The sequence below is a fragment of the Sus scrofa genome, chromosome 12 (assembly GCF_054392235.1).
Source record: "Sus scrofa isolate SSC_HxYL_T2T_F1_AM1 chromosome 12, Sscrofa_HxYL_maternal_Yorkshire_Landrace_v2.0, whole genome shotgun sequence".
Lineage (NCBI taxonomy): Eukaryota > Metazoa > Chordata > Mammalia > Artiodactyla > Suidae > Sus > Sus scrofa.
Window position 1 is genome coordinate 19906543 of NC_139394.1, and position 17393 is coordinate 19923935.

The following is a 17393-nucleotide window of genomic DNA, read 5'->3' on the forward strand; positions in this document are numbered from 1 at the left end:
GTTCCGCGGCAGTTGGTGGCTGTTTGGGCGGGTGTTTTGTTTTGTTCTTCAGGGCCGCGTTCGCGGAGTGTGGAGGTTCCCAGACTAGGGCTGGGTTTGGAGCCACAGCTGCCGGCCTTTACCACCGGATGCTTGACCCACTGCGCAAGGCCAGGGATAGAACCTGCAACCTTCTGGTTCCTCGTGGGATTCATGTTCTCGGCACCACGACTGGAACTCCCTCCCCCTCCCCGCCTACCCCCCCCCCGGGGGGTGGGGTGGGGTGGGCTGGTGGTTTTAATTACTGGGCTGTGTCTCCTGCCCAACCGGGAAAGCAGCGTTTTAACCACTGGACAAGACCTTTGCAGCCGCGGGATGATTTGCTGAGGAATATGCATTTGTTCCCTTACACTGTGGCGGAAAGCAAGTTTCAGAGATCAAGTCTGAGTTGGGCCTGCCACAAAGGAGAAACTAAATGATTGCAGTAGTCAACAAAGGATGTTACAGCCATTAAACCATCAGTTTACATGGGTGCACCCTGAGGCCCGTCTAGATTAGAAAGCACAGGATCGTTTAAAACCAAAAAACCCCCAGGAGTTCGCTGGCTCCGTGGGCTAAGGATCTGGTGCAGGTTCCCTCCTTGGCCTGGGTACTTGCACGTGCTGCCAGCATGGCAGAAAACAAAAAGCAAAACAACAGGAGTTCCCGTCGTGGCACAGTGGTTAACGAATCCGACTAGGAACTATGAGGTTGCGGGTTCGGTCCCTGCCCTTGCTCAGTGGGTTCACGATCCGGCGTTGCCGTGAGCTGTGGTGTAGGTCGCAGACGCGGCTCCGATCCCCCGTTGCTGTGGCTCTGGCGTAGGCCGGCGGCTACAGCTCTGATTGGACCCCTAGCCCGGGAACCTCCATATGCCGCGGGAGCGGCCCAAAGAAATAGCAAAAAGACAAAAAAAAAAAAAAAAAAAAGGCAAAACAACAAAACGACATGAAAGCAGAGCACAATAGGATACGGGGCCCGGATATCTGAGGTGCATATTAAAGGAATGATTTCAGCGAGCCTAGATTCCTAGATCTTCCCATAAATAGAAGCACTGAATTGCTTACCTGGTTTTCTTTTGTTTTTATTTCTTTTTGGTCCTTGACCAGGGCATACGGAAGCTTCTGGGCCAGGGATCCATCCCTCACCACAGCAGTGACAATTCCGGGTCCCTAATATGCTGAGCCACCAAGGAACTCCCTTGTTTTTCTTTCTGTCTGTCTGTCTGTCTTCCTTTCTTTCCTTCCCTCCTTCCTTCTTTTTCTTTCTCTTCCTTCCTTTTTTTAAAAATTATACTTGATTTACAATGTTGTGCCAATTTCTGCTGTATCCCCTATTTTCCTTCTTTCTTTTTTTTTTTTTTTTGTCTTTTTTTTTGGGGGGGGGGCACACCTGCAGCATATGGAGGTTCCCAGGCTAGGGATCCAGTTGGAGCTGTAGCCGCCGGCCCTGCGCCACAGCCACAGCCAACTCCGGATCCGAGCCGCGTCTGTGACCTACACCACGGCTCTCGGCAACGCTGGATCCTTAACCCACTGAGCGAGGCCAGGGATCAAACCCGTGACCTCGTGGATGCTAGTCGGCTTCGTTAACGGCTGAGCCCCAGTGGGAACTCCCCTTGTTTTCTTTTAGGAGCAGCAGTCCTTTGATGTTCGGACTGCCAGGTCTTTCGTTGCAAAAACTGATTTCCCCCACCCCTTGCCTCTGCTGAATAACCTACACCTCTCAACATTTAGGTGAGCTGCTTCTATTTTGTTTGCAGTTGACACAACTCAAACCAGGTATGTTTACCCGAAAAGAAGAAACTGAGGCGTTCCCACGGTGGCGCAACAGGATCAGCAGCGGCTCTGCAGGGCCGAGACGCAGGTTCAATCCCCAGCCTGGCACGGTGTGTTAAAGCATCCAGCGACGCCGCAGGTGCGGTGGCGTCTAGGTGGAAACTGCTCCTGCACAAGGCACAGCTGTGGCTTGGATCTGATCCCTGGCCCAGGTCACCCAGCTAGAAATTAACTAACCTGGGCTTTGAACAAATGCTGCATTGTCTATGAAACCAAACAAATGGGAGCTGAAAACACGCCCATTGTTTTGTTTCTTCCACAATCTTTGAAACTTCTTTAGCATTTCTCCAAGATCTTCTGGGCCTCACCCAAGAGGGAGACTGTCACTGGACTATCTGATGAAGGGGATGGAAGTGGCAATTCATCTTTTGTGTTTGCCAGGGAAGGTATTGAACAAGTGGGAAGGAGATGGGGCAAGATGAGGGTGAAGAAAGGGGCCCGGTTTGTCAGGACAGCCTCAGGCCGTGGACCTACCCCAATCCAGTCTCTTCTAAGTAGGAATTCCAGGGAGTTCCCATCGGTGGCTCAGTGGTTAACGAATCCGACGAGGAACCGTGAGGTTGCGGGTTCGATCCCTGGCCTTGCCCCGGGGATTAAGGATCCGGCGTCGCCGTGAGCCGTGGTGTAGGTTGAAGACGGGGCTCAGGTCCCGCGTTGCTGTGACTGTGGAGTAGGCCAGCGGCCACAGCTCTGATTAGACCCCTAGCCTGGGAACCTCCCTGTGCCTCGGGTGCGGCCCTAGAAAAGACCAAGAAGAGGTAAGTGGGAACTCCGGTCTCCACCTCCACACCCCAGTCTGGGACCTGCCCTCACGGAGTGTACATCATATTGGGCAATGGGGGACACAGACAATGACTGCAAAGAGAGAATTTCAGATCACGACCCGTACAAGCAAGGAAAATGAAACAGGGAGATGGGCTGGAGAGTAACTGGGCAGGGAGCTACTTTAGATGAGTCCAGGCTTGGGGGGTAGGGGATTGCTCTTGAAGCGCTCTCCAATCGGCGACCTTAGAGCCAAGGTTTTCAGTGATAAGGAGTCACTCCAGAGCATTCATTCCAGAGAGGACAGATTGGCTGGGACCTGCACGCCACCTCCTGCAGACGCCCCAGCCGGGGTCAACTTCTAGCTGCTGAGGGGTTGTTCTTCCTTAGAGCCATCTCCCCAGCAGACGAAGTGCCGAGCCCAGGAGCTGGCTCTTGTCATCCACAGCTCTGCAGTGCCCAGCACCACGCCTGCCACACAGTGGGCAGTCAGGAAAGCTTGCAGGATTCATGACTGCACAATGGGACGATTTTTTCAAAATTAATGTCTTTTGCTTTTGGGGGGCTGCACCTGCAGCACGTGGAAGTTCCCAGGCTAGGGGTCTAATGGGAGCTACAGCTGCCGGCCTCTGCCACAGCCACAGCAACGCCAGATCCGAGCCGCGTCTGCGTCCTACGCCGCAGCTCATGGCAATGCCGAATCCTTAACCCACCGAGGGAGGCCAAGGATGGAGCCTGCATCCTCAGGGATACTGGTCGGGTTCATTACCACTGAGCCACAATGGGAACTCCACAATGGCATGGTTAAATGTACTCAGGGGGTTCCCTGACTATGGGAACCAAGCATCGACCCTTAGCTGGAAGTTTCCTGGTCTAGGATCCTTGAGACCTCGGTGGTCACCAGGGATGCCTATAAAATCCTGCCCTTCTGGGCAAGGTCTGGGTAGTACTGAATGCTCAGGCCTTTACTGGAGAGGAAGGATTTCTTGGAGGAGAGGCTACAGGATGGATGGAACGCACCCGGCAAGCGGCCGAGGACATCCTTGTCTCCTCAGCAGCCTAACCGAGCACCTGTCTGAGGGCACAAATGAAGGAGGAGAGGCGCCTGCAGGAGTGGGGATGGGCCGGGCAAGTGGCTGCCCGGGAGCAGCTTCAGCCTGGGAATCACCAAGACCCGGATTTCAAATCCTAGCTGTGTTTCCCCCAGAATGAAATGCGGGAGACACAACCTACTTCTTAGAAGGAGCGCGACCAGAGAAAACGTGTGGAAGGAACCCTTAGGCGCCTCCTCTTCCCCTACCAGAGGCGGGTTCAGAGGCAGCGCATCCAAAACAAAACCAAGTCCCAGGGCCCAGCCAAGGGCTGGGCAGGAGATGCTGCCCCCTGGTGGAGGTGTCTGTGGGCGCCTGATTCCTGAAGGAACGTGGAGCCGGGAGGGTGTCAAGGTGTGCAGGTCGCTTGGCCTCCTGGAGGCTTCCTTTCTGACAGTTTGAAGGTGGGAATGGAAAATCTGCACTCTTTCAGGTTTGTTGGTTCCTTTGGTGTGCGTGGAGGTGAGCTCACATTTAGATGAGCGTAACGCCCCACCCCACCCCCGCTTGTAAGCAGCCTTCACTGACCCAGCTCCCCCTCATTTCTTTTGGCGGTGCCCCCAGGATATACAAGTTCTCAGGCCAGGAGTGGGACCCATGCCTCCGCTGTGACCCCAGCCACAGCAGTGACAATGCCATATTTAACCTGCGGCATCCCAAGGGAACTTTGCCTTAATTATTTGGGGGCTCTTTAACCACCCCTCTAGATAACCCCTCGGACTTATGGCTCCCTTCTAATAACAGAGGCTTAATTGTTTTCCAGGAACTTGGAGTTGGCTGCTGTCCAGGTCAAGATGGCGAAGACTGGTTGGGACCACCAGCCCTAACACTGGGCCTGTGAGGTTCCCATCGTGGCTCAGCAGTAACAAACCCGACCGGTTTGCATGAGGACTTGGGTTCAATCCCGGGCCTCGCCCAGTGGGTTAAGGCTCTGGCGTTGCTGTGGCTGTGGTGTTGGCCAGCAGCTGAGGCTCCAGTTCCACCCCTAGCCTGGGAACTTCCATGTGCCACAGGTTCAGCCCTAAAAAGACCCAACAACCAACCAACCAACCAACCAAACAAAACCTGGGTTTATGCAGGTGCCTGAGGAACAACATTTAGACATCAGACAGAAGAAAACTCCACTCTCAGATCATGCTTAGCAGCTCCATTTTGGGGGGAGGCCACACCTGTCTGACATTCGGAACTTCCCAGGCAAGGGATCGAATCTGAGTCACTGCAGTGACAACACTGGATACCCAAGCTGCTGGGCCACGGGAGAACTCCCACAGCCCCATTTTTGAACAGAACATCCCATGAGGAAGCATGGAACTCAGCTACCTCGCCTTTTCCCTACCTCAGTTTTCCCCACACCTAAGACCACCTGCTTCTTCATCCCATAACTATCTCAAGGCCCTCACCTTCCGGGGGGATGCAGGCAAGGCTAAGGCGGGAGTAGGCTGCAGGTGGAGGAGGTTATGAAGAGGGGGTTGCAGCCATGGTGCAGCGTCTTAGGAGACAGACCCCCACAGGGACAGACGTCCAGCCTCCACCTGCATAGGCGCCTGGCACTTTGGGAGACCTTGGCTGCAGGAGGGGACTGGGGGTGACCAGAACGAAACAGCAAGTGGAGCCCCAGGAGGGTGGTAATGGCTGGGAAGCGAGAGCCACGAGGGGGGAGAACAAATCACACTAGAGAGAGGCAGGGAGGTGAGGCCTGGGGGAGACCAGGCCCACCAGCTGAAGGGAAGGTGCCAGCTGCCCAGGTATCCAAGCTGCCGGGCTCCAGGGAGTTTCGCAGCAGGGCCGATCTCCAGTGACCGTCTATGTTTGACTCAGTTTATTTTAGTTGACTTTATTTTATTTTTACTTTTATGCCTCCCCCAGCCCCCTCCCCCACCCCACGCCACATGTGGATGTGCCTAGGCTAGGGATCAAATCGGAGCTGTAGCCGCCAGAGCAACGCCAGATCACAGCTGCTTCTGCAGCCTACACAGTGGCTCATGGCAACGCCAGATCCTGAACCCACTGAGTGAAGCCAGGGATCCAACCCTCATCCTCATGGAGACTAGCTGGGTTCTCACCCTGCCGAGCCACAAGAGGAAATCCCAAAACCACTTTTTCTTCTCTACGAACTAGGAAATGATTCAGTGCCTGGTCTTCACCCACGTTCCCCCCTATGGAATAGTTAGCCTTTTAGTATAACTTTGAGGCGCTCTTTGTATGTTAGAAAGGTGAGTACATCTTCTGGGGTTTGGGTTGCAAATATGTACTCTTACTTTCCTTGTTTTATCCTGCATCACCTGGAACCGATGTGACACACCTGGGCAGGAGTGGACCAGCAGCTGATCCTGCCCTCAGGGCACACTCAGCCCAGGATGGGGACGAAGACACCTGCCCAAGAGGCCAGAACACCAGGCAGGACAAGGAGGGAGTCGGCGAGAAATGGACAGATGGTTGGGTGTTTGGACCGTAGCCACCGCCTTCTCAGGGAAACCAAAGGAGTGAGCAGAAGATGGTCTGACGCTCACAGATCTGAACAGAGGTCCAGGGATGGGAGGCTGAAGAGTCTGGTCAGGAGCAGGCTGAGCCTAGGATATATTGTCTCAGTTCACCCTCTTCTGTCCATTCAGTCAACAAATACAGGCGCGGAGGAGACAGCAGCAAATACAACCCCTGCCATCGAGGGGAAGAGCAGTCCAGCACTAATTTCGGTGTATCTGTGATGACAGCTATACATCTGTGTGTCTGTGTGCCCACCTCAATGTCTATACACATGCCACGTGACACTCATGGGTGTCAATAGCAACGTAGCAGGTGGCAGAAACATAAATAGGTAAAGCGGGATGTGAAACAGGAATGCTCAGGGTGGGTAAGTGGAGACAGTGCACAGCACTGAAGTGGAATTCTCTCTCTCTTACAGACAAGAAGTGACTTTCCCTAGAGGGCCCTTATTCAGACAGCCCCATGCGCCTGCCCTTCCATGTGTAGCTTCACAGGCAGCCTAATCAGACAGGCATTGTCATTCTCCCTATTTTATTTTATTTTTTACTTTAGGAGGGCACCCTCAGCATAGGGAGGTTCCCAGGCCAGGGGTCAACTCAGAGCCATAGCTGCCAGCCTACACCACAGCCACAGCAACCATGGATCTGAGCAGCATCTTCCACCTACAACCACAGCTCACCGAAACGCTGGATCCTCAACCCAGTGGGCCAGGCCAAGGACGGAACCCAAGTCCTCGTGGATACTAGTCAGGTTCACTATTGCTGGCCATAACAAGAACTCCCATTATAACTATTAAAAAAAATAAAATAAAATCAACCCCAGTTTAAAAAGACTGAGGTCCCACATGGTTAGCTGGATGCTTGGATGCAAGCCCTGACTTGGCTTCACATTGGCTGTATGATCCTAGGCAAGCTGCTTGGCCTCTCTGAACTTCAGTCTGGCAGAGTGCTTTCCACTAGAAACAGGTGACGCACGCGGGTACTTTCTTCTTCCTTTCCCCCTCACCCACGCCATGTGGAGGTTCCCGGGCAAGGAATCAAATCCCAGCCAAATCGGTGGTAACACTGGAACTTGAACCCCACGGTGCAAGTCAGGGATCCAAACCACGCTGCCTGAAACACAGCAAAGGATCCTTACTCCACGGAGCCACAGGAACTCCACTTACACGTAACTTTAAGTCTTCCTAGCCACATAAGAAAATAGTGAAAACAAGTGAAATTAAGTTTCATGTTTTATTAAACTCAGTATATCTAAACTATCGCTTGAATCTATGTAATCAGTGTCCAAATTACTGAGATACTTTACCGCTTTGGATACTAAATTCTTGTCCTTTTTTCTTTTTTTCTTTTTTTTTTTTTTGGTTGGTTGACCCGTCGCATATGAAGTTCCCAGGCTGAGGCCCAGATCCCAATCACAGTCACTATGGAAGCCACAGCAGCAGCAGCAACAACGGGATCCTTAGCCTGAGGAGGGAACCTGCGTGCCAGCGCTCCCAAGAGGCCCTGACCGCTTGGAGCCACAGCGGGAACTCCTTGAAGGCTGTCTTTTAAACCCCACGTGTACTCTACCCTCACAACACATCCCAATTAGGACCCAGCGCTCCCACATGCCCAGCGCTCCAGGTGGCCTGTGCCTGTGACAGCTCCGGTGAGCAGAACGGGGCTAATAATAACGCAGTGGGGATTAGAGTGGAGGGAAGGGAGCGAGGCACTTGCCTTGGCCCACACATTGCAGGGAGCACCAAAAAGCCCAGTAAGCCCACGAGGCACCCCCTCTACCTTAGACTCTAGCGAAGAGGTAGTGTATTCAAAGGGCCCTCCTAAGAGTTCCCATTGCTGGGGTCCAGCAGAAACCAATCCAACTGGTATCCACCAGGATGCCGGTGCAATGCCTGGCCTCGCTCAGGGGGTCGGGGATCGGGCGTTGCGGTGAGCTGCGGTGGAGGTCACAGACGTGGCTCAGCGTCCCCGTGGCTGTGGCGAGGGCCGGCAGCCGTAGCTCTGATTTGGCCCCTAGCCTAGGAAATTCCCTGTGCCGACGACGACGGCGTGGCCATAGAAAGCAAATGGTACCTAGAGTTCCCACGGAGGCCCGGGGGGACGGGTGGGGTCTCAGGAGCACCGGCTTGCAGGCTCAGTAGCCCACCCGGCACAGTGTGCTGTGGATCCGGTGTTGCCACAGCTGTGGTGTGAGCCCCCACCGCAGCTCAGAGCTGATCCTCCCGGACTGGCCTCGACGCCCAGAGCGGCCCTGACAGTCCCCTCGCCTCTCGGGTGTCCTGCCGCCGCCTGGCCACCTCTTCCCTCCCTTCAGCCCTGGACCGGCCCGTACCCTCCTAACGGCTCGTCCGATTCCGTCTGTTCTGCGCCTCTTTCACTCGCTCAACGAGCGTCTACCGTGCACCCCCTTCCAGGCCGGCCCCCGGGCTAGCGCTGGGATGACGGGGCGACAAGGGCTGAGGAGGGTCCCCTCCGGTTTCGGCGGCGGGTGGGGAAGGGTGGACTGGAAAAGAAGCACCGGCTGGGAGGGAGCACGAAGGAGGAGGGCGGCAGGCAGACGCGGGGCGGGGTGCGCAAGAGCCCAGCGCGAGGCCTGCGGCGAGGAGCTGTGGCCACAAGCGGCCGGGGGCGGAGGGGGTGTAGGGATCGACGTCTCGGGCAGAGGGCGCTCTCCGACGGCCCGGTCCGTGGAGGCGGCCGGCAGACGCAGGCGCTGGAGCTGGGGAGGCTCCTGGCGTCGGCCCGGCCGGGCCCTCCCCACCCGCACGCCCGCCGCCTGGCTGGGAGCTGACGGCGCCGCGGGAAGCATCGCTCCAGACCTGCCAAGGCCGGGACTCAGAACCAGGCCCTTCTGCGACGACGGCACGAAGCTCGTCCCTCCGCAGTCGGAGGCCATTGGCACACTTTGGCTTCAGGAAAATCTCCGCCAGCAGCTCCTTCCCCCGGCCCCTCCGGCCGCCCACCGCGTCTCTCCTGTCGGCTTGGGGTGCCAAAGACGAAGGGCATCCTCTGCGGCCCGGCCTGCGCGCCGGGTGCCGGGCGCCGGGAGGCGGTCCCCAGGGCCTGGCGAGCCCGCCTTGGCCACGCCTGCTCGGTTGGGACCGGGCGGGACATGCAAACGGCAAAGGTCGCCCCAGCCCGAGGCCGGCGAGGCCGCGAGCGGTGGAGGAGTCGTCTTTGACGATGTAGGGAGGAAAACATCCGCGGGAGAGGCCGGCGTAGCGCCCGCCGCAGTGGTGCGAGGGAGGCGAAGGAGGGGCGAGCGGGAGCGCGGGGTGGTGGGGGTCACCGTGAGTTGAGTGTGGCTGCGGGCCGGGCGGTGCGGGCGCTGGGGGTGGGGGCGGGCATCGCTTCTCGGCCTTTTGGCTAAGATCAAGTGTAGTATCTGTTCTTATCAGTTTAATATCTGATACGTCCTCTATCCGAGGACAATATATTAAATGGATTTTTGGAGCTGGGAGTTGGAGTAGGAGCTTGCTCCGTCCGCTCCACGCATCGACCTGGTATTGCAGTACTTCCGGGAACGGTGCACCCCCTGCGGGGGAACACGACAGGGTTTGAAAAGTAGAAGGGGCGTCACCTTGGCGGCTAGAAGAGCGTTTGAAGGGAAGTTTTATTCTATCATGTTGTCCATTACGTCGTCTTTCTGTTATGAAGCTTTTTTTCTGTGGGAAGTTTGGAGGCTGAGTTTTATAGCCGTGTTCTCTAGCTGGCTGCTGTAGGTGGATTTGAGTTTGTTTTTTGTTTTTTGTTTTTTTTCTTTTTCTTCTTCGGGTCTTGGTGCCATTTGCTTGGCCGCTCCCGCGGCATGTGGAGGTTCCCGGGCTGGGGGTCGAACCGGGGCTGCAGCTGCCCGCCTACGCCAGAGCCACAGCAACGCGGAATCCGAGCCACGTCTGCAACCTCCACCACAGTTCTCGGCACCGCCACGCCGGATCCTTAACCCACGGAGCAAGGCCAGGGCTTGAACCCGCAACCGATTCGTTAACCACTGCGCCACGACGGGAACTCCGGCTTTGAGTTTTACTTTACGCCTCAAGTCTTTCTTCGTTTAAGGTGCTTTCAGTGTGTTTATGTTGGTTCCGCGGCAGTTGGTGGCTGTTTGGGCGGGTGTTTTGTTTTGTTCTTCAGGGCCGCGTTCGCGGAGTGTGGAGGTTCCCAGACTAGGGCTGGGTTTGGAGCCACAGCTGCCGGCCTTTACCACCGGATGCTTGACCCACTGCGCAAGGCCAGGGATAGAACCTGCAACCTTCTGGTTCCTCGTGGGATTCATGTTCTCGGCACCACGACCGGAACTCCCTCCCCCTCCCCGCCAACCCCCCCCCGGGGGGGGGGGGCCTGGTGGTTTTAATTACTGGGCTGTGTCTCCTGCCCAACCGGGAAAGCAGCGTTTTAACCACTGGACAAGACCTTTGCAGCCGCGGGATGATTTGCTGAGGAATATGCATTTGTTCCCTTACACTGTGGCGGAAAGCAAGTTTCAGAGATCAAGTCTGAGTTGGGCCTGCCACAAAGGAGAAACTAAATGATTGCAGTAGTCAACAAAGGATGTTACAGCCATTAAACCATCAGTTTACATGGGTGCACCCTGAGGCCCGTCTAGATTAGAAAGCACAGGATCGTTTAAAACCAAAAAACCCCCAGGAGTTCGCTGGCTCCGTGGGCTAAGGATCTGGTGCAGGTTCCCTCCTTGGCCTGGGTACTTGCACGTGCTGCCAGCATGGCAAAAAACAAAAAGCAAAACAACAGGAGTTCCCGTCGTGGCACAGTGGTTAACGAATCCGACTAGGAACTATGAGGTTGCGGGTTCGGTCCCTGCCCTTGCTCAGTGGGTTCACGATCCGGCGTTGCCGTGAGCTGTGGTGTAGGTCGCAGACGCGGCTCCGATCCCCCGTTGCTGTGGCTCTGGCGTAGGCCGGCGGCTACAGCTCTGATTGGACCCCTAGCCCGGGAACCTCCATATGCCGCGGGAGCGGCCCAAAGAAATAGCAAAAAGACAAAAAAAAAAAAAAAAGCAAAACAACAAAACAACATGAAAGCAGAGCACAATAGGATTCGGGGCCCGGATATCTGAGGTGCATATTAAAGGAATGATTTCAGCGAGCCTAGATTCCTAGATCTTCCCATAAATAGAAGCACTGAATTGCTTACCTGGTTTTCTTTTGTTTTTATTTCTTTTTGGTCCTTGACCAGGGCATACGGAAGCTTCTGGGCCAGGGATCCATCCCTCACCACAGCAGTGACAATTCCGGGTCCCTAATATGCTGAGCCACCAAGGAACTCCCTTGTTTTTCTTTCTGTCTGTCTGTCTGTCTTCCTTTCTTTCCTTCCCTCCTTCCTTCTTTTTCTTTCTCTTCCTTCCTTTTTTTAAAAATTATACTTGATTTACAATGTTGTGCCAATTTCTGCTGTATCCCCTATTTTCCTTCTTTCTTTTTTTTTTTTTTTTGTCTTTTTTTTTGGGGGGGGGGCACACCTGCAGCATATGGAGGTTCCCAGGCTAGGGATCCAGTTGGAGCTGTAGCCGCCGGCCCTGCGCCACAGCCACAGCCAACTCCGGATCCGAGCCGCGTCTGTGACCTACACCACGGCTCTCGGCAACGCTGGATCCTTAACCCACTGAGCGAGGCCAGGGATCAAACCCGTGACCTCGTGGATGCTAGTCGGCTTCGTTAACGGCTGAGCCCCAGTGGGAACTCCCCTTGTTTTCTTTTAGGAGCAGCAGTCCTTTGATGTTCGGACTGCCAGGTCTTTCGTTGCAAAAACTGATTTCCCCCACCCCTTGCCTCTGCTGAATAACCTACACCTCTCAACATTTAGGTGAGCTGCTTCTATTTTGTTTGCAGTTGACACAACTCAAACCAGGTATGTTTACCCGAAAAGAAGAAACTGAGGCGTTCCCACGGTGGCGCAACAGGATCAGCAGCGGCTCTGCAGGGCCGAGACGCAGGTTCAATCCCCAGCCTGGCACGGTGTGTTAAAGCATCCAGCGACGCCGCAGGTGCGGTGGCGTCTAGGTGGAAACTGCTCCTGCACAAGGCACAGCTGTGGCTTGGATCTGATCCCTGGCCCAGGTCACCCAGCTAGAAATTAACTAACCTGGGCTTTGAACAAATGCTGCATTGTCTATGAAACCAAACAAATGGGAGCTGAAAACACGCCCATTGTTTTGTTTCTTCCACAATCTTTGAAACTTCTTTAGCATTTCTCCAAGATCTTCTGGGCCTCACCCAAGAGGGAGACTGTCACTGGACTATCTGATGAAGGGGATGGAAGTGGCAATTCATCTTTTGTGTTTGCCAGGGAAGGTATTGAACAAGTGGGAAGGAGATGGGGCAAGATGAGGGTGAAGAAAGGGGCCCGGTTTGTCAGGACAGCCTCAGGCCGTGGACCTACCCCAATCCAGTCTCTTCTAAGTAGGAATTCCAGGGAGTTCCCATCGGTGGCTCAGTGGTTAACGAATCCGACGAGGAACCGTGAGGTTGCGGGTTCGATCCCTGGCCTTGCCCCGGGGGTTAAGGATCCGGCGTCGCCGTGAGCCGTGGTGTAGGTTGAAGACGGGGCTCAGGTCCCGCGTTGCTGTGACTGTGGAGTAGGCCAGCGGCCACAGCTCTGATTAGACCCCTAGCCTGGGAACCTCCCTGTGCCTCGGGTGCGGCCCTAGAAAAGACCAAGAAGAGGTAAGTGGGAACTCCGGTCTCCACCTCCACACCCCAGTCTGGGACCTGCCCTCACGGAGTGTACATCATATTGGGCAATGGGGGACACAGACAATGACTGCAGAGAGAGAATTTCAGATCACGACCCGTACAAGCAAGGAAAATGAAACAGGGAGATGGGCTGGAGAGTAACTGGGCAGGGAGCTACTTTAGATGAGTCCAGGCTTGGGGGGTAGGGGATTGCTCTTGAAGCGCTCTCCAATTGGCGACCTTAGAGCCAAGGTTTTCAGTGATAAGGAGTCACTCCAGAGCATTCATTCCAGAGAGGACAGATTGGCTGGGACCTGCACGCCACCTCCTGCAGACGCCCCAGCCGGGGTCAACTTCTAGCTGCTGAGGGGTTGTTCTTCCTTAGAGCCATCTCCCCAGCAGACGAAGTGCCGAGCCCAGGAGCTGGCTCTTGTCATCCACAGCTCTGCAGTGCCCAGCACCACGCCTGCCACACAGTGGGCAGTCAGGAAAGCTTGCAGGATTCATGACTGCACAATGGGACGATTTTTTCAAAATTAATGTCTTTTGCTTTTGGGGGGCTGCACCTGCAGCACGTGGAAGTTCCCAGGCTAGGGGTCTAATGGGAGCTACAGCTGCCGGCCTCTGCCACAGCCACAGCAACGCCAGATCCGAGCCGCGTCTGCGTCCTACGCCGCAGCTCATGGCAATGCCGAATCCTTAACCCACCGAGGGAGGCCAAGGATGGAGCCTGCATCCTCAGGGATACTGGTCGGGTTCATTACCACTGAGCCACAATGGGAACTCCACAATGGCATGGTTAAATGTACTCAGGGGGTTCCCTGACTATGGGAACCAAGCATCGACCCTTAGCTGGAAGTTTCCTGGTCTAGGATCCTTGAGACCTCGGTGGTCACCAGGGATGCCTATAAAATCCTGCCCTTCTGGGCAAGGTCTGGGTAGTACTGAATGCTCAGGCCTTTACTGGAGAGGAAGGATTTCTTGGAGGAGAGGCTACAGGATGGATGGAACGCACCCGGCAAGCGGCCGAGGACATCCTTGTCTCCTCAGCAGCCTAACCGAGCACCTGTCTGAGGGCACAAATGAAGGAGGAGAGGCGCCTGCAGGAGTGGGGATGGGCCGGGCAAGTGGCTGCCCGGGAGCAGCTTCAGCCTGGGAATCACCAAGACCCGGATTTCAAATCCTAGCTGTGTTTCCCCCAGAATGAAATGCGGGAGACACAACCTACTTCTTAGAAGGAGCGCGACCAGAGAAAACGTGTGGAAGGAACCCTTAGGCGCCTCCTCTTCCCCTACCAGAGGCGGGTTCAGAGGCAGCGCATCCAAAACAAAACCAAGTCCCAGGGCCCAGCCAAGGGCTGGGCAGGAGATGCTGCCCCCTGGTGGAGGTGTCTGTGGGCGCCTGATTCCTGAAGGAACGTGGAGCCGGGAGGGTGTCAAGGTGTGCAGGTCGCTTGGCCTCCTGGAGGCTTCCTTTCTGACAGTTTGAAGGTGGGAATGGAAAATCTGCACTCTTTCAGGTTTGTTGGTTCCTTTGGTGTGCGTGGAGGTGAGCTCACATTTAGATGAGCGTAACGCCCCACCCCACCCCCGCTGGTAAGCAGCCTTCACTGACCCAGCTCCCCCTCATTTCTTTTGGCGGTGCCCCCAGGATATACAAGTTCTCAGGCCAGGAGTGGGACCCATGCCTCCGCTGTGACCCCAGCCACAGCAGTGACAATGCCATATTTAACCTGCGGCATCCCAAGGGAACTTTGCCTTAATTATTTGGGGGCTCTTTAACCACCCCTCTAGATAACCCCTCGGACTTATGGCTCCCTTCTACTAACAGAGGCTTAATTGTTTTCCAGAAACTTGGAGTTGGCTGCTGTCCAGGTCAAGATGGCGAAGACTGGTTGGGACCACCAGCCCTAACACTGGGCCTGTGAGGTTCCCATCGTGGCTCAGCAGTAACAAACCCGACCGGTTTGCATGAGGACTTGGGTTCAATCCCGGGCCTCGCCCAGTGGGTTAAGGCTCTGGCGTTGCTGTGGCTGTGGTGTTGGCCAGCAGCTGAGGCTCCAGTTCCACCCCTAGCCTGGGAACTTCCATGTGCCACAGGTTCAGCCCTAAAAAGACCCAACAACCAACCAACCAACCAACCAAACAAAACCTGGGTTTATGCAGGTGCCTGAGGAACAACATTTAGACATCAGACAGAAGAAAACTCCACTCTCAGATCATGCTTAGCAGCTCCATTTTGGGGGGAGGCCACACCTGTCTGACATTCGGAACTTCCCAGGCAAGGGATCGAATCTGAGTCACTGCAGTGACAACACTGGATACCCAAGCTGCTGTGCCACGGGAGAACTCCCACAGCCCCATTTTTGAACAGAACATCCCATGAGGAAGCATGGAACTCAGCTACCTCGCCTTTTCCCTACCTCAGTTTTCCCCACACCTAAGACCACCTGCTTCTTCATCCCATAACTATCTCAAGGCCCTCACCTTCCGGGGGGATGCAGGCAAGGCTAAGGCGGGAGTAGGCTGCAGGTGGAGGAGGTTATGAAGAGGGGGTTGCAGCCATGGTGCAGCGTCTTAGGAGACAGACCCCCACAGGGACAGACGTCCAGCCTCCACCTGCATAGGCGCCTGGCACTTTGGGAGACCTTGGCTGCAGGAGGGGACTGGGGGTGACCAGAACGAAACAGCAAGTGGAGCCCCAGGAGGGTGGTAATGGCTGGGAAGCGAGAGCCACGAGGGGGGAGAACAAATCACACTAGAGAGAGGCAGGGAGGTGAGGCCTGGGGGAGACCAGGCCCACCAGCTGAAGGGAAGGTGCCAGCTGCCCAGGTATCCAAGCTGCCGGGCTCCAGGGAGTTTCGCAGCAGGGCCGATCTCCAGTGACCGTCTATGTTTGACTCAGTTTATTTTAGTTGACTTTATTTTATTTTTACTTTTATGCCTCCCCCAGCCCCCTCCCCCACCCCACGCCACATGTGGATGTGCCTAGGCTAGGGATCAAATCGGAGCTGTAGCCGCCAGAGCAACGCCAGATCACAGCTGCTTCTGCAGCCTACACAGTGGCTCATGGCAACGCCAGATCCTGAACCCACTGAGTGAAGCCAGGGATCCAACCCTCATCCTCATGGAGACTAGCTGGGTTCTCACCCTGCCGAGCCACAAGAGGAAATCCCAAAACCACTTTTTCTTCTCTACGAACTAGGAAATGATTCAGTGCCTGGTCTTCACCCACGTTCCCCCCTATGGAATAGTTAGCCTTTTAGTATAACTTTGAGGCGCTCTTTGTATGTTAGAAAGGTGAGTACATCTTCTGGGGTTTGGGTTGCAAATATGTACTCTTACTTTCCTTGTTTTATCCTGCATCACCTGGAACCGATGTGACACACCTGGGCAGGAGTGGACCAGCAGCTGATCCTGCCCTCAGGGCACACTCAGCCCAGGATGGGGACGAAGACACCTGCCCAAGAGGCCAGAACACCAGGCAGGACAAGGAGGGAGTCGGCGAGAAATGGACAGATGGTTGGGTGTTTGGACCGTAGCCACCGCCTTCTCAGGGAAACCAAAGGAGTGAGCAGAAGATGGTCTGACGCTCACAGATCTGAACAGAGGTCCAGGGATGGGAGGCTGAAGAGTCTGGTCAGGAGCAGGCTGAGCCTAGGATATATTGTCTCAGTTCACCCTCTTCTGTCCATTCAGTCAACAAATACAGGCGCGGAGGAGACAGCAGCAAATACAACCCCTGCCATCGAGGGGAAGAGCAGTCCAGCACTAATTTCGGTGTATCTGTGATGACAGCTATACATCTGTGTGTCTGTGTGCCCACCTCAATGTCTATACACATGCCACGTGACACTCATGGGTGTCAATAGCAACGTAGCAGGTGGCAGAAACATAAATAGGTAAAGCGGGATGTGAAACAGGAATGCTCAGGGTGGGTAAGTGGAGACAGTGCACAGCACTGAAGTGGAATTCTCTCTCTCTTACAGACAAGAAGTGACTTTCCCTAGAGGGCCCTTATTCAGACAGCCCCATGCGCCTGCCCTTCCATGTGTAGCTTCACAGGCAGCCTAATCAGACAGGCATTGTCATTCTCCCTATTTTATTTTATTTTTTACTTTAGGAGGGCACCCTCAGCATAGGGAGGTTCCCAGGCCAGGGGTCAACTCAGAGCCATAGCTGCCAGCCTACACCACAGCCACAGCAACCATGGATCTGAGCAGCATCTTCCACCTACAACCACAGCTCACCGAAACGCTGGATCCTCAACCCAGTGGGCCAGGCCAAGGACGGAACCCAAGTCCTCGTGGATACTAGTCAGGTTCACTATTGCTGGCCATAACAAGAACTCCCATTATAACTATTAAAAAAAATAAAATAAAATCAACCCCAGTTTAAAAAGACTGAGGTCCCACATGGTTAGCTGGATGCTTGGATGCAAGCCCTGACTTGGCTTCACATTGGCTGTATGATCCTAGGCAAGCTGCTTGGCCTCTCTGAACTTCAGTCTGGC

The 17393-nt window shown here is 55.1% G+C and overlaps 1 protein-coding gene and 1 non-coding gene across 2 annotated transcripts; one reads left to right on the forward strand and one right to left on the reverse strand.

Annotated features, from left to right (window-relative positions):
• Positions 1 to 7180: 7180 nt before the first annotated feature.
• Positions 7181 to 15505, reverse strand: LOC146398100 (uncharacterized). Its single transcript, XM_084983152.1, has 4 exons — positions 15487 to 15505; positions 15368 to 15406; positions 8525 to 9727; positions 7181 to 7305 (listed from the first exon to the last, which is right to left on the reverse strand). Exons 1-3 carry the CDS (start codon positions 15503 to 15505, stop codon positions 8586 to 8588), a joined length of 1200 nt encoding a protein of 399 aa, XP_084839278.1. The 3' UTR covers positions 7181 to 7305; positions 8525 to 8585.
• On the forward strand, positions 9539 to 9729 carry LOC146398101 (U2 spliceosomal RNA). The gene has a single exon (XR_014822106.1). It is a non-coding gene; the product is annotated as a U2 spliceosomal RNA (small nuclear RNA).
• Positions 15506 to 17393: the final 1888 nt, after the last annotated feature.

Bases quoted from the DNA above. Each gene is read 5' to 3' on its own strand.
- LOC146398100 (XM_084983152.1), bottom strand. The intron at 9,728-15,367 runs GTGAGGGCCTTG...GTTCCCCCGCAG, and splicing joins TGCCTGCATCCCCCCGGAAG to GGGGTGCACCGTTCCCGGAA.